General features: G+C 35.9%; 1 protein-coding gene across 5 annotated transcripts in view; it reads right to left on the bottom strand.

Annotated features, from left to right (window-relative positions):
- Nucleotides 1–22,825, bottom strand: part of Hmgcll1 (3-hydroxymethyl-3-methylglutaryl-CoA lyase like 1) — a 205,687-nt gene that overhangs the window by 121,607 nt on the left and 61,255 nt on the right. For all 5 annotated transcript variants that reach the window (XR_008213280.1, XR_008213279.1, XM_052714742.1 and 2 more), the window contains exons 4-7: nucleotides 19,619–19,714; nucleotides 17,522–17,670; nucleotides 9,926–9,989; nucleotides 7,243–7,431 (exon numbers count right to left, since the gene is read on the bottom strand). Coding sequence is in view for 3 of the 5 variants with exons in the window: in XM_052714742.1 (XP_052570702.1) it covers nucleotides 7,243–7,431; nucleotides 9,926–9,989; nucleotides 17,522–17,670; nucleotides 19,619–19,714 (498 nt within the window). In the remaining 2 variants the exon portion in view is untranslated. The remainder of the gene's footprint in view (nucleotides 1–7,242; nucleotides 7,432–9,925; nucleotides 9,990–17,521; nucleotides 17,671–19,618; nucleotides 19,715–22,825) is intronic.

Below are 22,825 nucleotides of genomic sequence, written 5' to 3'. Positions count from 1 at the left end.
AGTAAATTCAAGTCAGAAAGGCACTGGCCAGGAAGTTCAGTAATTGCAAATCACATGTTCTGGAATCCCTCCCTGGAAGCAGTCAAATGTTTCCAGTTGTTTATAAATCTCTTCACCATGGAACAGATTCTTCAGCACAAATTATTTGTGTCAAATGTGATAAATTATTTCAGCTTGTTCACTGAACCAAAAATATTTATTGACTACCTTCTGTGTGATAGTTTTTTATCCAAATAGGTGCACAGATAATAAAAGCATTTTTCTAAAAGTAAAAATAATTTTCCTTTTCAAAATTATTGATTTTTATTTTTATCATGTGTATGTGCGTGATGTGTGGGTGTATGCCATACATGTGCAGGTGCTGGTGGGTCCCCAGGACCTGGAGTTACAGATGGTTGTAAGGTGTCCCACGTGGGCTTTGGAAACAGACCCCAGGTCCTCTTCAAGAGCAGCAAGTGCTCTTAAGCACCAAGCCATCTCTCCAGCCACATCATTTTCTTCAGAAAATCCTATTAATGAGCTTATGTAAGAATCAAGTTTTAACCTAGTTTATAAATTTAAGTTACACTGACTTTATTTTTAAATATGTTCAAACACAATAACTGCCTACTAATAGCTTTTCAAATTTGCCGAGTGAATTATTTTTTAATAGTTTTGTCTCATTCTGGAGGGACTACATACAATTTTACTCAGGAAACATGAAGATTATAGCAGCCTGTGCAATCCTGGTCTTAGATGTAATTTTCTTTTAATTTTCTACTGGGAAGTAGAAACAGGTGAATTCCTGGGGTTCAATAGTCAACCAGCCTCACAGTGAGCCGTAGTTTTTCCTTAAAGATCCTGTCTCAAAAAACAAGGTATAAAGTTAAGAATACACTAGGCAGTTGGTTATCGTCTGTTTAGAACAACACTATACACAGACGTGATCCTTTCAGGCCTAGTTTCTTCAAGACTCTTACCATAAAGAGATATAATATTTTGTATCTGTTGAATTCTCATTGCATCTTTGGACTAAAACCAGCTTAATGATGGCATAAAATCATTTAATTGTTTTACTGAATCAAATTTCCAAGCATTTTGTTGAAAATTTTTGTATTTATATCTATTAACATAATTGGTCCAGGGTTTTTTCTTTGTTTGTCTTTATCAATTTTTTTTAGTTTGAAAGCTTTTCTGGAAAAATCATATTGGACTTAGTTCTCTGGAGATCTGGTAGAAATTGGCTGTAAATCTATCTGTTCCAGGAATAGTCTTATTGTGAAATTTCATTATTTGTCATTGAATGTGTTTGCTCATCTGTATTCTCTTGGTTCATTTAAGTAGGTCACATGTGTTTAGATATTTATCTATTCTATGCTTTTTAACTTGTTGAAATAGTCCAAATTTTTCTCTAATTATTACCTAACTTTCAAAATCTGTTTAATACCCTATGGTTTGTCTCCAATTTTATTAAGTTGGATTTCCTTTTGATTAGTTAGACCATTTGTCAAGTTAGTTATTTTCTAAGAACCAACTCTCTATTGCTTGATCATTTGTATTGTTCTTTGAGTACATTTATTGACTTTTTTTTATTAACTTGTGCCCTGATAATCATTAGTTCTCTACATCTATCAAACCCTTGCTTGGCTGGTTTTCCATTTTTAGTCCATGGCTAGATTGTTTATTTGAGATCATTAAGATGCAGTAACACAGAGGTAAAGATTTTCTATTTACAATTGCCATAATTGTGTCTCACGGGTTTTCATAACTCGTGTTTCCATTTTAATTTGATGCTGGGATTTTAAAAAGTCATTTCTTCTCTGGTTTCTTCACTAGCCAACCAATATTCAAAACTATATTGTTCAATCTCGATATGTTCTTTTCGTCTATCTGTCCTTGTAGTAAGATTTATTCTTACCGAGCTTTCATGTTTGTGATTTTCTTGCTCCTCTTTGTGTGGTTTTCTTCTGCATTGCTGACTTAGTTGTCAGTTACGAATGGTTTTAGCTCTTGTTTACCATGGGATGTCTTTGCTGCTTCTTCAGTTTTTACAGATAACATTCAGGGTACAGGAATAGTGATTGGCAGCCTTGATATACATTCATCCCTTCTTTCTTTGCCTGAAAGTTTCTGCTGAAGTTTGGTGTTATTCTGATAGATTTCTCACGACAGCACTCATGGCTTGCAGCTTTCTGCTGCACACTTAGAATTTTAACAATTAGATGATATGGAGGAGTCTCTTTGGTCTTCTATAGTTGGGGTTCTGTATTTGTCCTTTACTGGAATATCCTCCTCAGGACATTTCCTACTTTTTGGTGGTGACTTCCTAGCTGTCTGTGATCTGTAGCTGTACTGTCACCTCCTTCTGAACTTCTATAGCTGTTTATCTCTTTCTCTTCTTGTAATACTGGGTCTCTTTTGTTGCCTTAACACTCTTTATTCACAGAGCAGCACAGAGGAAGCTCCTCATTTGCCATCTTACCCTAGAAGTCCCCTGCATCCTTTCCTTTCTTGTATTCTGTTTTACTTAGCTGTTAAAAATTTATTAAATAAATGAATAATATCTAATGTATCCATTTCTACATATATTTGCTACCCAATGTTCTGCACTATGGCTTTGCTCATAAATAAGATACATGCTAAAAGTTAATATTGTTGGCTAAGGCACTAATTGCAATGACTGTCATGAATTTGCCCACCAAGTGCACCATTATCAAGGAACTCTTCTGGAAATTCTGTGACTTGTCTCAATTTTGCACAATTGCATCCTTTATAATAAGTAGGAAGTGAAAAAAGAGAAAGACTTGGCTAGGTATTAGAGGAAATTGTTTTAAATCCTTTTTGAGAACCACATAAACCAATTACATTAGGAAAAACTTGTAGTTTGGTGGCATTTTAACATGGTTTAGTAAGAGTCTACATAAAACCATGAATGCTTTTGATGTAAAAATTAGGTTAATAATTTAGTCTTTCTAAAAGAGAATAATAAACATATGGAAAGCATTACAAGGAAAGGCACACTAGCTAGAGGTCTATTAAATTTAAAAAAAAGCATGTAGTATTTCTTCATGAGAAATGTTGGGCTTTCTGCTCTGTCTCTATGCTAGCAATTAACATGTGACCATTATTTGCAGCATTGGATATTATTTGTTTTACTCTGCTTTACTCAATTATGAAAGTTCAAAACATTTTAATGGAGAAAAATGAGCAATTGTTTTATATTAAGTAGATTAACCAATTTGTTAAACTGGTGTTTTATTTAGGGACTTGGGGAATATGAAACAGGGTAAAACTCAGTTTTTACATAAAATTGGAGACATGTATATAGGGCCATGTATGTTTCTTCCATTACTAAATTGTTGTACATTTTATCACCTCATTTTCTTGCTCTATTGCTTTTGAGTAGTTATAAATATCCCTAACTTACATCTATGATCAGAATAATTTCTCTATATTAAACATATCTGATAAGTTCAATTATTAATGTCCACATACCCATGTAGTCCCATGAGTTACATGTTTAAGTGATTAAAAACACAATAAAACCTGAAAATCCAGGAAAGGTTCCTCTACTAGTTGATTAGATGTGCTTTCCAGACTGAGGGGGACATTCCATTTATAACTCCCATTTGTTTCCTACTACTGTAGCCAAGTTTCTACTTATTACATGTCTCCTTGCCTTAATAGTAACTTCTAGTTTGGAACACTGCAAACTGTTTCTCCACCCCTGAATTAAAGCAAATGATATCCACTCCACATCCACCACAAATTTTACTAGAAACCACTTCAAAGATTCCATTAAAATGAAGTACGACCATTGCTTCCTGAAGCCAAGGTTAGCCATGTTCCTAATGAAGCTGGACTCTCTCATTTCCCCTACATTGAAACGTTAAGATTTTTTTCCAAGAGTTTTGTTTCTTGTTATCTAAATTTAAACCTGCTTGTTCTATTGTTGTTACTGCCATTTCTATTAAAAGGCAGGGTTAGAAATGGTCTCTGCTAGGCTTTTCTTTATGCAGGACTGTTAAAGACCAGCATCCACATGTGTCTACAGTGACATCCCAATGCCACACCCATCTGTCTTCAATGAATTTAAAATTCTAAAAGACTTAAACATTGTCTGAATTATGTATAGTTTCCAGAAAGTGGGAGGGTATGTCTTTCAGTTGTCAATATCTTATCAAACTATAGGCAACCCATAGCAAAAATGACACATAAAAAAGAAAGAAACCTCGATAATTTTGAAACATTAGTTTCCTTTGCTCACCTCTGTTTTTGACATTTTTCTCAGTTGTTCATTTACGCACAGCATATTTCTCAATATACAAATTGCTGTGACACTTTTTATCTGTGTGTTTACACTGAAACTAACAATGAAGCTCTTGGATAGTACGGAGCTGGAAGAAGAATAACACTCTTTTCCCAGACCATCTTTCCTCCCTCCTGCCTTCTGCCTCCCATATTTACATAGAGCTTGTATATATTAAGAAAGATACAACAGAATATATAACTACAGGTTCTTACAGCTTTTACTAACTACAAAAGGAGGTGCTGAAGACTATAATATCCACCTCTTCCCTGATACACACACACACACACACACACACACACACACACACACACACACACACGCACACACACACACAATTTGCCAAGAGCTTAGCTCAAACAGAAATAGCATTCCTTCAGAATAGATATGTGATTGAAAATGACGGGTCCCGCCGACCCACAACTATCTGAAAGCAATTCATCTGGTGTGTCTTTCAAATTCAATGTAAAGCCAAACTCTAAACTCAGGAGGGCTATGAAAGTTTATGATGCACAAAGAGAGGTTTTCTATCTATTTTCCACTTGTAGTCAATGTCATGAAAAATAAACATGCTTATCTTCCATGGATGGGGAGAATTGTGTCATTGTTGTTTATCCTTTATGAGAGTGTGTTCTTTTGAGGAATGCTGGCCACATACAGATTTTTTTCATATTCCCCACTTGCTTTGGATCCAAACATGTATAGTGCTCTCCTGTATTTCCAGTTCAGGATTCCAATGTTCCCCAAGGTTTCAGTACTTATCTAAGAATGAGAAGCATGCCACTCAACTGATGAAGCTTTCTAAATCTCAATCTATTCTTCTTTCACTTCTATCTTCCCAAGCTATTCACCTCAGTGGTTGATTTTTTTCTTTATGTTCTTGAAACACACACACACTCCTTACTGGGAATTATTTCTTCTTATTCTATAGGTTAATTTTAACAAGTACAAACACATATTATGACATTCTGAGAAATACATTGTGAGTAAGTTCCATCACTGTGCATCACAAACCCAGGGTGGATCACTCTGCATGGCCTGCTGATTCAGTAAAATGAAATATATGAGGCTGTGGCAGGCATAAGGTTGCACTGAGTCTCTGTGTGTTTTTCAATAAACAGAAATAACAATAAAACAGCAGTAGGGCTGGGCTTAGCATATATAAGGAGGCCCCTGGTTTGACGGCCAGCATCAAACATACACATGCACAGAAAGGAGAGACGAAAGAGTGTAAAAAATACATGAACCCCAATATATTTGCTATAGTTGCTTGCTATAGTTGTCAATATTAGCTGTAAACACTATATTTATACAATCATATATACAAATATACATATAGTTATAAATGCTATGACTTTTGTGGTGTATTTTCATATAATTAGCAACACACGTTTGTTAACATCAGCATCACGGCACGTGGCTAATGTATCACATTAAGACATCACGATGACTACCAGGTCACTTGGAGAAAATAGTTTTTCAGCATTAATATCATTGTATGAGATCACTACTATATGTATAATTTATTGTCTACTTAAATGTTTTTAAATATTTAATATAAATATAAAAATAATAAATATGATTATATACAATGACTATTATTCTGCAGATATGCTTTTCTTAACCATTAAAATCACAATAGAAATAAAAATATTTAGTGCCCATAAAGAAGTATTAATAGGTAGAGACTAAAGACTTTCTGTCTATATTCTGAGACACTACAAGCTTTTGTCCCCAATAACTAAACTACCATTCATAGAATAATAAACACAGTGTATAAATACATTACTACTCACAATGTGAAAATATAGAAGTAAAGAGTAAATATTAGAGCTGAGGGGGAACATCAGGCATGTGCTCAGGAACACCCAATAAGACAAAAGGTGAAGTTGGACACAGAACTCTGGAGTCGCGCACATTTCTCTATTGTCATTGAATCTAGATTACCTAGGAAGGAAAAATTTTAAAGTTCCAGTACCCCAAAATATCACAACACAATCTTTTTTCCTTCTCACATATATAACACATGTCAGATAAGCTCCTCCTGCTCTTTCAAAACTTCTGCCAACAACTGCACATGTTGGAACTGTAACATTAAGCTTTCCAAATTGACTTTCAGTCTTACCAAAACACTGTAATAGTATTATCTTTAATTTTCAAGATTTTATCTGTATGGATATCAAATGAATCTATTTTTCATAAGATTAAGAAAATTTTAAATAAAATTATTTAAATTTACTCTTTAGATGAGTACATCTAGAATAGCATATAACTTAATGATTCTTAGTATTCTAACTTTTTAGATATTTTTCTTTAACTAAATAAAGGAATCTATTCGGTTAAAATAAACAAGTTATATTAAAAGTGAAGTTGTGGGCTCAGTGACAGAGTGATTACCCAGCACACATAGGGCTTTTACACTAGATTCCTAGGTGCATGTGCATACACGCAATGTGAGGTTGCAAACTTTAGAAAAAAATGGTTTAATAAAATAGTCTCTGTTCCTACTCCACATATATTCATCACAGAACAACCAAATTAACAAGAGATCACTCATTTCATGATTACAATGTTGCATACTACTGTTTTTGTGTCTTTACTTCTCAACATATCATAATATTCAACTGTATTAAATTTTATAGTTGAGGTATATAGGTATTGAAATTAGAAGCTATAGGTCTAATAGAATAAGACCACCAACTTGACCAAATCATACAAATAGTAATGAGACCTCCATTTTCTTTAAAAAATCATGTAGCATTTACAAGTATTTCATGTGTGTATCTATGTTGAAACATCATATTCCTAGAATCTCAACATAAACTATACAATACATATTGTTGTTTAAGCACTATATTTGTATTTCATAAATTTATTTCACTAAAACTCTCAACATGCTTGTATCATAGGTAACTGTGCACACCTACAGCATAGCACACCAAGACTACAAATACCTGAAGAGCTGTTAGGATATTTGCAAGGGCTTGTCCGTACGTGTCATGGCAATGAACAGCAAGAGCCCCTGGAGGGATTTCTTTCATGACACTTTCCAACATCATCTTCATGCTGCCCGGAGTGCCCACTCCAGTTGTGTCTCCCAAGGAGATCTCATAGCAGCCCATTCCATACAATCTCTTTGAGACCTGTTGAAAGGCAAACTGCTGGTGAAAATATGGAAATGAGCTGACACCAACCCTGCGACTCGAGCAATCACCACCTGGAGATAAAAATGACAACTCTGATGAGTTTGCCCATGCAAAGTGTGTACTTTGGTTTCCCGGTCCTCTTTTATGCTCATTAAATTTTAAGCCCCATATCAATATTTTGGATGAAATTACTGTTATTATGTTATCTGTTCAAGTTTGTCTTAAAGTCACACCCACTTCATATATATCTGTTTGAGGTCAAGTTGTGATTTCACATAGATGAGGTTGATATTTCTCAACTTTAACTGAAAAGAAGCATTGAAGGTCTACATTGGAAGGAGTGTTTCTTTGGGCATTATCTCAGAGGTCATGAGTCATCAGCAGAAATTTCAACTCTGTCACTAAGGTATTTAGCAATTAGAAGAATCACTTAATATTCCTAGCTTAAATTTTCTATCTTGTGAGTGAAGGGACTCAAGTCAGGTAAATTTCAAGTTATCTTGAAGCCTAATAACCAACACTACAATGAAAGAGCAATGTGGACTGCATGAAGACATCATGATATTTTGGCAGAGTTTCTAGAATGAGACAAATAGAGATTTGAATATTAGCTCTCACCCAGATTACCTCTTTGATACTGCATTGATCATGAGATTAATCTACTGTGCTTTGGTTACTGATTTATTGAATATAGATGACAAAATGTCCTCATCTAGAATGCTTTCCAAAGTATGCTTTCAAAACTAGCAATAATCAGGACAATGTTAACAGCATACTTGGCTGCAAAATAAAGTAAGTAAAAAGATTTTTTTTTCATTCAACTTGTGCTTGTCCAGAGCCACCTTATTGCAGGCGCTGTGCTAGGTGATGAGATTGATGAGAAAGTGATGTTGGCATGTCTCTTGTGATCATGGATATAAATGAGGACCAGTTTTTTTGCCGATATCACTGATAAGCACAAATCAAACTAAAATAAGACTCTGGACAGAGAAACAGGATTCTACATCATATGTGAAAGGACACTAGGCACTGGCCTAGAGCTGTCAAGCATGAAAGTGGAGTGTCTTGAGATAAAGTAAGCTTTAAAAGGGTGGGAGAGAGGGTCTGAAATGTGTTTGTGAAAGGAGACACACACAAAGGTTAGTGAGTTCCAAGCCACTGAAGTGTGAAAGGCAGAGAGCATTCCAAAGCAGGGAAAAAGTCAAATGTGCAAGGGAGTGCCACGAGCAAGCAAGAAACAGGGGCATTAAGTGTGAAGAAGGGTGAGAGTCTGCAAAAGTAATCAAGTTTCAAATAGTCGTTTCAGAAAGAAAAGAATAAATTCACAAAATGTATTAGGTTAGCACAAAGGCCCCTGCAGCATGGTTGCTGATCATGAATTTTTAATACTTCTAATCTGTCTGCAAGGCTTCAGCAGCACCCCAGTTGTTATGGTATAAAAAAAAATGAGTATGCAGCTCCTCCATGCTAGAAGAGTGCAACAGGACAACTAGCAGTCTGGTGTCTTCAAGAAATGAGGCCAGAGTCAAGCCCTCTGGAAATACTCTCCAAAAAAAATCAATATATAGCAGTCCGTGCAAATTCATAAAACAGTCTTGGATGTAAGTAAATGGATATAAAACCTAAGCTTCATCATTTCCTAGTGTATTTGCCTCTGTGATCAAGGACCTTTAATATAAGACATAATGAAGTAACCCTCATTTGAAAAATCTTCAGTAATCTTCAGAGTTCAAATGAGTGAACAAGGAAGGAATTACTTCAGCTGGACTAAAAGTTTAATCTACATAATTTGGGGTTTACTAATCATGTCACATTTACTGTTTCAGTGTTGTGTTACAAAATTTATGAAAATTTATAATCTTAGCAGAAGTTTATATAAATATACTCTATCGACAAATAAATTTCTACACAAATTCTCAAAGTAGAGTATTAGGTATTCATTAATATGAAATGATGGTAAGAAAAAAGATTTAGAATAGAATTAACAGATTTAAAAGTCCAGTATGGAGATTCTTAATGACTACACTCTATTGCCATAAATGTCTGTCATAACAACACAGCACAATAATGAAGATCACAAATGAACAGAAACACTGAAACACATGCTCTGAGGTAAGTATGTATGAGAAAGAGCTGCATACATGTGTGTGCACAACTGTCTGACATTGTGATGGGAATTGGGAAAGCACTCCTTTGGTTAAAATCATGCACAAGCAAGACGGCTGTCTTGCTTTTACTCTTTTTGTCTTTAAAGCATCCAAGTTATAAGACTTGTCAGCCACCTTTGGAAAGTTAGAGCTGATAGGTCTATGTTAAAAGAAAATGAAATGACTAGCTAAGTAACTCAACACATTTTCAGTGATAATTTCTCAGTCATGTTTCTCTTTAGTCTTTGCTATTGAAATTCAATAAATAATAAAGCAAACTGTCTAAATTTACTGATAATACCATCAATTTACTAGTAACCATAAAGACTGGGGATGTTTCTTACTTCTGTGACTTTCTGTGGTGTGATGCTTCCTTCATATGGACAGCCCAGAGCACAGGACACATACCTACATTAAAAACATACAGGAATATGATCCATCAATCATTTCCAAGTTTCCACTTTAAAAATGAATAACAAAAATGCATCGAGCAAAATTATTTTATGCCTTTACCTTATTTTCCAACTAAATAAAAATTATTTCAGAGCATTAAGCCTTTAATCTATCAAATAATTAAAATTTGATAATGTTATTTGATGATGACAGTGATTAGAGAACATTATATGAGCTTTTTATACTATAGCAGTGGTTCTCAGCCTGTGGGTTTTGATGACTTTGAGGGTCGAACAATTATTTCACAGAAGTCTACTGAGACCATCCAGTATATTAGATATTAACATTATGATTCATAACAGCAGCAAAATTATAGTTATGAGGTAGCAACAGAAATAATTTTGTCATTGGGGGTCACCACAACATAAGGAACTGCATTGGTGGGTCACAACATTGCAGAGGTTGAGAACCACTGTACTAGAGCATCATATAAATATTCAAAGCAGAAAACACTAGTGAAATGTAGTTTTATTTAGATTTATAAATTTAATATTTAAATACCCAAGCCTATAGAATTATATAGAGCTGGCATGCGAAAATGAAGATTCTCTCCATACACCTATCTAGATGTTTTAACAACAAACAAGATACAGCCATTATTCATTTCCAGCCCCAGGAAGTAGCCACCACCTCAGAATTCATCTTATTTCTCTCATGAGTATATCTAACTTGTTTCAAATAGAATAGTGTCTAACGGGCTTAAAGATTATGGATAAAGATGAACGGGGCAAGTAGTATAAACATAGTTAAATCTGAAAGCTTCTCTTTTTACTATCTTTCTATATGTTATATCTTGAAGAAAGGTATACAAAAATATGAAATACCAGTACCTGGAACCTGTAATGTTACGTGAGATAGGAAACCAGCTTGGCAAATGTAACTGAATTAAAGACATTGAGATGGAAAGTATGTGTACCATGTAGGAGGTGGAGAAACATCACAGACAGAGAAAAGAAGACCTGTTTACACAGCAGGCATTGGATGGATGAGGTTAAAAGAAAGTCAACCATTGCATCGACCTGGAGCCACAGAGAAGGAAGGAAACATCCTGAGCTCACATTTATGTTTTAATTCATTTTATTAAAAATTGTTGATACTTTTCTAAAAAAAAGATTATGGATAAAGATATTCTATAAGCTTCCTCAGCAAATTCATTTCCACTTAAAGATAGTGATCCCTTTCCATATTACTATCAAGCTTGATGACAAGCCTATATTAACCATTTTCAGCTTCTCTCCAACCCCACTTTACCGAACCAGCCTCAGACACTTTTACAATGCAGTCTTAAAATAATGCATCATATGTCTGGTGGTCTGGAGTGAAGAAAGCCACGTGGGGAGAGAAGGGTAGAGGAAGTGGGGCTGCAGATACAGTCCTTAGTCTAGGACAAGAAAGATTCTAGACAGCAAGTGCTGTGTTTACAAAGGAGGCCAGACTTTGAGATGATTCCGAACTATTCTGAGGCACTCAGAAAATTTAGGCAAGGCCCTGAAAGATAAAATTTGCTTTATAGAAATCTAGTCTTCATAAATGGCTGTCAGAAGGAAGATGGGAGCAAAAAGAAATCATACTAACATCTTCATTAAATTTGTGATTCATTAGAAAACTCAGAAGGAACAGACTTGAGGTACACACTAAATGGGCTAGTACACACCGATTGTCAGATGTAACTTAATTTGGAGGTATTCATTTAAATAAAATTTACATTTGAGGAATGAAATAGATAAGCTGTTTAACAAGCCCAACACACAGTTCAAAGGATGAGGAAGGGGAATTCAAATTTATTGGAAACATATCTTGCTCTTCCAGTTCTTATATATACTTCATAAGTTGTTAAAATGTGACCAAGACACATGAGAAGAAAAGAAAATGGCATAACACTAGAGAAAGTTGTATAAAAGAGGAGAAATTCCAATCCAAATACAATGATTCTAGTAATACGCAAAAACTGATTAAATCCCAAACACTGAGATGTGACTAAATATAATACCTAAGGTGCCAGTTACATATTTTCCCTTTTTTTTTGAGACAAGGTTTGTCTATGGAGCTTTGGCTATCCTGGAACTCATTCTGTAGACCAGGCTGGCCTTGAACTCACAGAGATCTGCCTGCCTCTCCCTTCCATGTGCTGGGATTAAAGGTGTGCGCCACCATGGCCCAGCTTCAGTTCCACTGAACTATATCTTCACAGTATATTCCTCAATTTTGTGAGTGCCTTCTTTGACTTATTTACATGTAGAGTTACTTACTACAGAACCAATGCAGTATTCCTCAAACTATGTCTTTATCTGGACTTTAAGATTCTTCAAGCAAAATTGGCATACAAAGGCCTGTAATCCAAAGTGTGCTAATCTCTTTTCTCAAAAGTTCTATTGAAGAACTCAACATAAAACTGAACCTGATAGAAGAGAAGTGGGGGACAGTCTTGATCTCATTAGTACAGAAAAAGACTCTCTGAACAGAACACTGTTAGCACAGGCACTAAGATCAACAATTAACAAATAAAAAGCTTATGCACCATCACTCAAAGTGGCAGCCTATATATTGTTGAAAAGATTTTTACCAACTATACATTGATAGAGGGCTAAAATCCAAAATAGATTTTAAAAAATAGATATCAGGAAAACGACCTAATTTAAAAATGGAGTACAGATCTAAACAGAATTCTCAAATGGCTGGGAAACACTTAAAGAAATGTTCAACATCCTTAGCCATCAGGGAAACACAAATCAAAACGACTTTCAAATTTCATTTTTTTTTATTGGAAACAGATTCTTCTGTCACACAACATATCCCAACCACAGTTTCTCTTCTCTCCACTCCTTCCAGCTCCAATACCTCCCTTCTCCCCCACATCTACTCATCCTCTGTTTCCTCTTCAGAAAAGAGCAGGCCTTCAAGAGACAATAGACAAACACAACAAAACAAGATACAATAAGACAAAGCAAAAACCTTCATATCGAGGCTGGACAAGGCAATACAATAGGAAGAAAAGAGTCCCAAGAGCAGGCAAAAGAGTCAGAGACACACCCTCTCCCACTGTTAGGAGTCCCACAAAAACACCAAGCTAACAGCCAAATATATGCACATAAACCCCAACCCAGCTACAAAGCCTTTGATCAGCAATGGTGACCCGCCCGCAAGATAGTCTAGTACAATGATGGCACAAAGCTTGTGGGAGTAACCAAACAATATCTGATTCAATTTAGGGTCCAATACACAAGATGGAACCTATACCTGACTCTGCTTGGATGACCAAGAACCTGAGACTAGATAGCCCAGGGACCTAGGGTAAAACCAAATACTATGGTTCTACTAAAAGAACATAGCAATAAAAAGACTCCTAATGAATTCTGCTACACTCATAAATCGGCACCTTGTTCAGTCATCATCAGAGAAGCTTCCTCTTGCAGCAGATGGGAACAAATACAGAGATCCAACAGCCAGACAATATGCAGAGATTGAGAGACCTTGGAACATTCAGCCCTAAAAAGGAATGTCTCCATCAAATCTGCCCCCTTAGGTCTCTGTTTATATATCTGATATATTATGTGAAAAAAATTTCAATAAAAGGAGAAAAAAGGAAAAAAAAAAAAAAAAGCATGGTGGCACATTCCTATAATACCCAGGGGTGGGGGAGCTAAGAGGAGTGCCACAAGAGGAGGTCAAGCTGGCAATTTAAGACAGACAGAGCTACATAGCAAGACCTGTATCCAAAAACCAAGAAAAGAAAAGAGAAGAGATGAGAAGGAAGGAAGGAAGGAAGGAAGGAAGGAAGGAAGGAAGGAAGGAAAAAAGAAAAAGTCAATGTACTAGATAAACTGACCCTCATCCAGTCTCAGCCCCCTGTTTTACACTGATGGTAGGTTACATACACTTACATGAACTATAAATTTTAAGTAAACACTATACATAGGAAAAAATATGCCAAAAGCAGATGTCTGAGTTTTAGTTTTATGTACCATATTTCAGCAACCTATTATTTCATGTTTTCTTGCAGACCTCAGTTTAATGGTAAAGGTTTAAAAAGTAACTTTATAAGCAGCTTCTGTTAATTGGAGATGGTGATGTATCCCCATGTGAATTCCTCGGAGGGAGACTGTCCAGTGGAGGCCGTTTGGTAGTCATTCAGAAGCAGCACTGCCTGCTCCTCCCTGCCCACATAAAAGCGGAGCTCTGAATACAGAGCCTCATTATCCCTCGAAATAAGGCTGCCCTCCCCTTCAAGGTCAGGATCATAATCTATGTGGCATCTGGCCTCAGGCAGCAAGAAGTGCGGGACACACAAACTCTGCAGCATGATTTAGATAGATGGCTTGGCTAATTCAGGTTGAAAGCTGAAAGTTTTGAATAAATGTGTTGGGCTATAAATCATTCCGTGAAGTGAAAGTTGGGGGAGACTGCCCTTCCTTTTTGGCAGTTGGGAAGGTTACTGTTCTCAAGGTTGCAAGCTCAACAGAACTGAGCAGCCGATTGAAGAACGGCCATACAGTGGAGGAGCGTCTTCACAGTGAGTGTCTTCCACTAAAGAAACAGATCACTAATACCTCCGATGCAACATATTTTGGAAACAAAACAGGCTTGGTTTGGATTGGTTTGGTAAAAAGGTAAATAAGGACTGCACAGATTGTGGCTGGAGAAAATCACCTCCTTCTAATTAGTAGTAAATATTAGTCACTTTGTATGAACAAATTATTACTAAAATGAAACATTACACCTCACAATTGTCTTTGCTTTCTGTACCTAAATGAAAGCTGTGGGTTTTTAATACTATCTAATTAACAAGTCACCTTATCCCTCGGTCTCATAATTTCATTTTCAGGCTTTTTTTTCTTCTGGAAAGTTGTGAAGAAATGCCACAGATGCTCTTCACATATATATTCTTGCATTTTGTTGTCTTTTAAAAATAGATAAATAACTTAACTTAGGTTCCTAAAAGGGGGAGAAATGCACTTCAGCCACACACAGCTCAGACATCAGAGGTAAAATGACAGCCCATATCACACTGGCTATTTGCAGATTTTTCATGTTTTATGCTTTGATAAATGGAGCCTCCAGACTTTTTATTTTATAATAATACATTTATAAGGACATAACACAGTGTGCTATAAAAAGAAGACATAAAATTGGGAGAGGCAAGCAGAAGTGAGGAAGAGGTAAGAGAATTTGGAAGGAATGGGAGATTGATATGATTAAAATGCATTGTGTCTATGTATGTGTGTGTGTGTGTGTGTGTGTGTACACACATGTAAAATTCTCAAAGGATGAATACAATACAAAAATAGAATCATATTTAAATTCAATGCAAAGTTAGTGAAGAAAATAAAGTACTCAAACAATTAAGGATCACACATGCTAAAAGTTATATTTCTTTTTTTGTTGTTGTTTTTGTTTTTTGAGACAGGGTTTTTCTGTGTAGCTTTGCGCCTTTCCTGGAACTCCCTCTGTAGTCCAGGCTGGCCTCGAACTCACAGAGATCCGCCTGCCTCTGCCTCCCGAGTGCTGGGATTAAAGGCATGCACCACCACCGCCCAGCCTAAAAGTTATATTTCTACAAATGGATAGTCCTCTGGGAAATTCAGAAATAAACCTCAAATTAGACAAAAAAAAAGTATTGGGAAGCTTATATCTGTCTACACTACAACTCTACAATAGAGTACCCACAGCAATCCACCAACAAGGCTTTATAATGAGTTTCCTAAACTTTTCCAGTGAGAAACACTTTCCTCTAAATATTGTTCACCTTTTTAAATAGACAAGGGTGTTTATTTGCCCTTTCTTTTAAAGGTAAGAAAGGCGAAACAACTTAGTGATATTTGAATTTGAAGGTTTATAAAACATCTCTCCTTTTTATTGTGGTTACATAATTTGGCCTTAAAATAAATAAACTATTATTTTATGACAATGGGTGTGCATCATCTTGGCTTAATTTTTTGCAAGTTCTTCACATGAAAATTTTCTATTAAGCTATGAAGATAGATACTTTAAAAAAAACTTTATGGTATAGAGTTGGGAAGATACGTTTCAATAGAAAACACTGTGTGGTATATTCTAAGTCTGTTCTCCAAATGACCTAGGCTTAATTCCAACGTTGTAACGCCCTCCCTCAAAAACAATCATCTTTAACATTCCACTGGCTGGTTTTGTGTGTCAACTTGACACAGCTAGAGTCATCAGAGAGGAAGGAGCCTCAGCTGAGGAAATGCCTCCTTGAGATCCAGCTGCAAGACTTTTTTTTTTTTTTTCCAATTAGTGATCAGTGGGAGAAGACCAAACCCACTGTGGGTGGTGCCATTCCTGGGCTGGTGGTTCTAGATTCTATAGGAGAAAAGGCTGAGCAAGCCAGGGGAAGCAAGCCAGTAAGTAGCACTCCTCCATGGCCTCTGCAACAGTTCCTGCCTCCAGGTTCCGGCCCTGCTTGAGTTCCTGTTCTGAATTCCTCCAATGATGGACTATGATCTGGAAGTGTAAGCCAAATCAATTCTTTCCTCTCCAACTTGCTTTTTGGTCATGGGGTTTCATTGCAGCAATAGAAATTCTAACTAGAATACACTTTATTAATATTTTTAAATTTTCAGCACTAGGGATCATTAAGCCAACCCTCTTCTCTTATTAATTGCTGAATTATTCTGCCACTACAGACTTTGCTCACTTCAACTAAAAGAATTACAAGGAACAGTTAAATCCAGCATAAAGCTCATCATATCTGGATATTTATATAATTCTTAGAAAACAAACTACTATCTTTCCTCAATAACAAATAATTTATTGCATGTTTTGCCATGCAGAGGAACAACTCCAAATCTATGCTGCAACCACTGGCCTTGGAAGCAGGCAAAACCAAATGCAGACTTTCCCCCTTCCTTTGGTTCCATCATGCTAATGGCCTCCTTACCTTCCTGTCTCTGCTCTCCACTACCCTGTTTTCTAATGGTTTGCACATGGCTCTATTGCACGAGCCCCAGGACAGTGAATTCAGAAATGACATGACATGATAGTTCAATTCAAGGCAACCATGTAAACTCCTAAAAGAGAAAACTGGGTTTTTGATCTATGACAGTTTTTCCTCCTCTGTTGCCCTTAATGGGATTTCCTGTAATGAAAGCCAGCGATGCAGATCCAAAGCAATGCAGTTTCTACAAGAAAAGAGTAAGGATCTCAGATACACCAGCATTTGCAGAAACAGCTCTAATTTACTGACACATGTGAGTCTGGTACAACACATAACTACATCTGGATAGCTGAATCTTAATGTGAGGTTCATAGTCTAGCTCCCTGATATCATACAGATTCCAGATTCCACAGGCTAGAAACATGGTGATTGTTATTAATGGGATATAATTACTTAGTGATTACTATAAATAAATATGGTTCATATACTATATATAATATAATATATATTAGTAAATGATAAAAAAATGATCAAGGTGGTTTATAAGTAAACTAAAAATAGATACTAATGGAATCGAGTTGGGTTTCATGAGTACCCTCGTACTGGGATGTCCATGTGCCTTGCAGAGCTGATAACCTCCTCAAACCTTCCCATACTTTCTTCAATGGAGCAGTTAATATTCTTCTTGCTGAAAGATTCAGAAGCAGCACCAAAAACTGCTATCTCAGTGGCTCCAGCAGCAACCTGAAAGACACAGTGTACAGCCCAATGCTAACATGTTTTAAAGTCTTGTGAATGGTAGCAGGAGACAGACTACTCTAATGGCATTCCTGTGTTCTCATGCTGCCTTAAGATTTAAAGTCAGATTCCTCTCTGTTTGCCACTTACACTGTTTTGAAATGGAAAAATATTTTATAGTAACAAGAAAATTCCACAAACTACAATATTCTCAAGATTATGAGACACATAAAACACAGAGATGATGAACCCGTTAATTCTGTCTTTCATCATGTTATCCTCAAAACACTTTAACCATAATTATGGGGTTGGGGAAAATGTATACTCCACTAAAGCCTGAATTTTTTAGAACATTATTTTGAAACCAATTGTTGAAAGAGAGCAATACAAACTAATTCTGTCTTTGTTTGCTTCCTATAATCCAACAGAGAATGTCTTACCAACAGCAAATATTTTCCTAATTCATCACTTAAATTTTGCTTCCAAATTTCACTCTAGTTCCTAACTAGCCTCTATTACTTTGTATCCTGACTACCAAAGCCGTGCACTCGTGTGACTAAGGTGCAAGTCCAATTGCTAGTCTTTAACTCTAAAATAATAACTGAATCACTCTGTCCCCTTTATCCCTTTGTTATATTTATACCACCATATTATATTACACACTGCATCTGTAGTAATACATTTTCAAAGGTCAAGCCTTACAGATTCCTAAAAGGCATCTGTTAGACATCATGTTAATGTCTCACTCACTGTCTGACTAGGATTTACATGCCCTCATCTTTGATTGCCTGTTAATACATTAAGAAAGAAAAAAAAAGATTGATCTTTCTTCCAACATGTAGAAGACACTCAGCTTTGTTCCACTGTTAAAATGTGAATTTTGAATTTCTAAAATAAAATGTCTATTTCATTAAACACCTATTCTTTGCCAGGAATGTTAGAACTTTGCCTGCATTTTTTTTGTAATCTGAAAACCCCCTGTAACTATTATTGGGTTCATTTTACAAATTTGGCACAAACAAAGTCATTTGCCATTCAATCTCAGGTAGATAGTAAGCTACTAAACCATGCTTCGATTATAAACTTACAACTCCCAAGCTAGTGTTTATTCTGTGGTTACACTATTGTTAGGATGTACCCTAAGAATTTTCTCTAAGATGGAGACCTTCTCTACTTTGGAAGACATGGTGACAGTAATATTCTTTAATTTTATAATGCCATAAAATTGTATCAAATCAAATGAAAGATAAATGGTTCTAACAGCATACACACCAGCAGTAATGTACTAAATAGACTCCTATAACTTCATGTAGCATAGTATCACATGGAGAGCTTACAATACTCACTGACATGAGGACCATATACTGTAACATCTTTGCAACAAACATACGTGAAGATAATACAGTAAGTTTTTATGTAAAAGTAATGTGGTTCTTTATGTGTGTGCTGTCATTAAAACTCTTATTTAAATCACATAAGTCCCTAAAGCACACAGAATCACAATAAATAAAACAAAAGAGGTATAAAGTCACTAGAAGCAGATGCAGTGACAATGATTAGTTTTAGGGTAAAAGAAGAATCCACATAAACAAAAGGCTGGCCCCAAAATGTTGACAAATCATTTATTTCAGGAATATTAAAAATTATAATGCTTCATCAATAAATGTTTCAGATATACTCTATTTTAGCTTCTTAATAGGGAAGCACAAAATAAAATTTCAAATTTTCATCCAAAATAGAGAATTATACTTTTATTATTAAAATCTTGAACAGTTACAATGAAAGAGCTATCTGGAGAATATGTTAGGTTCTGCAATGCCATTGGGGAATCTTGATCTCTACGTGTTTATGTTAGTTTATCAGCAGAGTAATGAATTAAACATAACAGCATTTTAACTTTTAAAGATCTTCAAAACAATAAAGGCAATTTTAAATAAAACAGTAGCACACTTACAGCATGGTGAAAACCTTGAAGATTAGGTACCAGGACAGGATAGCGAACTCCTGGATACTGATGAATGCCTCTCATCACTTCAGTGTGATCAGCCATCTTAAATACATAATAGTTATATGCAAGTATAGAACTGAGCAAGGTATCAAATATATTATCAGCCTTTTGTGTGAGTTATAGTTACATATAAAACAAATTCTATAAATTAATGTCTGAAATGAGGTATTCACATGTAGCTAAGGAAGAGTAGTTTTCACTATCATTTGTGACAAATACATAGTGTTTTGCCATTGAAATTCTCCATACTACCATGAGTGTCTAATTCTTAGACTACCAAATGACTGCAAGAAAACCAATTTTGATTAAAGAAAATGGCAGAAATGCTGGTTCTCTGTAGTCACCCACTTAATCAGATACTACTATGTGAAATAGGAAGGCCATGCCTTGTAATAGTGTGTTTATGATAGTGGACTATGAACTAAGAGCTTGAATGTGGTGTATTATAGTTTTGTTTTGTTTTAAATCAGCCATGATGCTATTTCTGTTCTTTTATACTTTTCCAAGTTCTGTTCCCTGTTGATAAAAACATAGATTGTATTTATCCATCCCCTTGAAGCTGGGTACATTGTGGTTGTCTAAGTAATATTTTATAGTGGGAACAATATTATGTGATTTCTAAAACTAGGTTATAAAAAAGGGACACTATTAAATCAGTTGATATTCCAGAAGAAATCCCCAAATCACCTGTGCAATGGTCACAAAACGAGGCAGGCCTTCACGGAGAATATACGTGAAGATGAACAGAGGCACCAAGCCAACAACCAGGGTAAGTCCCTATAACTGTGACTAAAGAAACTTCAGATGACTCTAGCCTCCAAGAGTTCAGTCATATGGCTGTGATCCTAGACACGATGGAATAATGACAAACACTCCACTATGCCATGGCCAAATTCCCAATCCACAGACTTAGTGAATACAACATATATTTGTTTCTACCACCTAGATCTCAAATATCTCATTATATAGCAGTAAAAGCTAGAACCCTGAAAAATGGACATGGTTGACACAGAGGATGCATGTGGCAGTAGTGTAAACACATCATTTGACACCAGGCTATGTGGTGACCACACTCTGTGACATGTCTTTGAATTGGGTCTATATTAGTCAAAAACTACTGGTTTATCTTGAAGGCAACATAAGGGCACAGAGAAGGGGTATTGGAATAGTGAGATGATTGAAATAAATTCAGAATTAGAAACGAATCCCAGGGAGGTACGAAAATCAGCCCACAGAGATGGGAAGAAACTCTTAAACAAGTCTGAGAATTCAGTGAGTGGTGAGCTCTGCTGTAAAGAAACACCACTTGGCCAAGAACTCGTAAAGAAAAATTACTAAGACTAACATAAAAGATGTATTTTACTCAAAAACTTAATCCCGACTATTTACTAGCCTTTTAAAAAACACATTAACAGTAAAGATGTCTGGGGAAAATCAATACTATTATCTACATACCTAAAATTACATATAACACACATAAGTCTGTTTATACATATACATATATAGTTTAGGTAAAATTTTTCCATGTGAGGTGACAATGTTCTTCCCAAGAGCCAAAGACAATATAAAAAAAAAAACCTAAATCAGCCATGAGAACCCCCCTATTGAGCTGTTGGTTAAAGCTGTCCAACAGACCATTATAGGATACTGTGGTTGACTCTCAAAGGTTGAAGGTAAATCCCTACTACTGAAGACACTGAATACTTTGGACACAGAACCAGGATTCAAATTGGATCTTACCTGAAAGCATCCTTCCTGAAGATTAATTTTCATGGTACCAGAAGGCTCCATAGAAGATTTCAATGGAGGAAAGCAAACAATAGTCCTACCCACTTATGGTGCTTATGAACTAAAACAACGAGCAAGGCATGATAGATATCCTTAAGGGTACAATAGAGGCACACATACCTTGGTGGTATGAACAGCCTTCTGACTAGACTTGAGGCCAGCTCAACAGGAGGGAACTCATGCCTGCTACTGGAAACTAAGACATATACCTGAGGCTAGTGAGGACATGGTTCTTGGAGGAGAAACTCCAACCCCCACTTTACTAAATCAGCATCATTACAAACTACAATCTAAATAGTTATCCTTATACTCACAGGGAAGTGTCAGCCCTTTGATTATATATATATATCTTGCATCAGATGGAGACCATTATAGAAAACCACAACCCAAGTACAGAGAACAAGTGACATGCAGTTACAATAAACCATATATAAATGTATTTTAAAAGTTATTTTGTAAACATATAGCTTATCTCTCATTAAAAATGAAAGCATATTTGTATAATAATGGGATAGATATGCTAAATTATTTATACATAAAGAAGTAATGGTCGACAATATTTGGTGCTGCTCACTACAGTTCAAAAATTATCAGTGCTTTTAGAGTTGATTCATCTTTCAAAGTTGTAATCATCAATGTTGAGAATATTGTTTTTCATGAATACATAGCAAAAAAGGGCAGAAATAAGTTGATTACCATTTCAGAAATTGCTATAAATTCTGTGTAAATCCCATGCCAAAACTGGACTATTTTATAAAAAATCTAGTAAGCTACTCAAAGAGCATTTTTTTCCCCTATCGATTCCAGGTATTGAATCCAGGAACTTGCAGATATTGGGCAAAAAGTCTAACATATCAAACAGTGTGTGTGTGTGTGTGTGTGTGTGTGTGTTACACATGTTTGTGAGTGAGGATGTATGGCTATCTGCTACTGCTCCCCACCTTACTTTTGGCTACAGGGTCTCTCACTGAGCATAGAGCTAACTGATTGGGCAAGGCGAGTAGGCCAGTGAGCCCCAGTGATTCTCCTGCTTCTACCTCTCTGGTGCTAGGATTCTGTAATCCCTATGGCACCTATGCAACTTTTCATGTGGGTTCTGGGGATACGAACTCAGGTCCACATGCTCGCACTGTAGGCATTTGACCTTTTGCTATGTATTCTAAACTCCCTTCAAACAGCAAGTTTTAAGATCAAACATTCAAACACAACACAATCCAAATGCATAGTTATTCGATACATGCTGAAGAACAATGATAGGAAACTGTTAAAATGATTTGTTTTCAATATTTAACTCTCAGGTTTCTGTAAGGCAAGAACCTTTGTGTGCACAATAAAAACAGCACACCCCTAAGCACACAGTAAGCG

Source organism: Peromyscus californicus, unplaced genomic scaffold (genome assembly GCF_007827085.1).
Source record: "Peromyscus californicus insignis strain IS unplaced genomic scaffold, ASM782708v3 Scaffold_11__1_contigs__length_118956290, whole genome shotgun sequence".
Classification (NCBI taxonomy): Eukaryota; Metazoa; Chordata; class Mammalia; order Rodentia; family Cricetidae; genus Peromyscus; species Peromyscus californicus.
The sequence above is the reverse complement of the archived record's forward strand: the minus strand, read 5'-3'. Positions and strand labels throughout refer to the sequence as shown.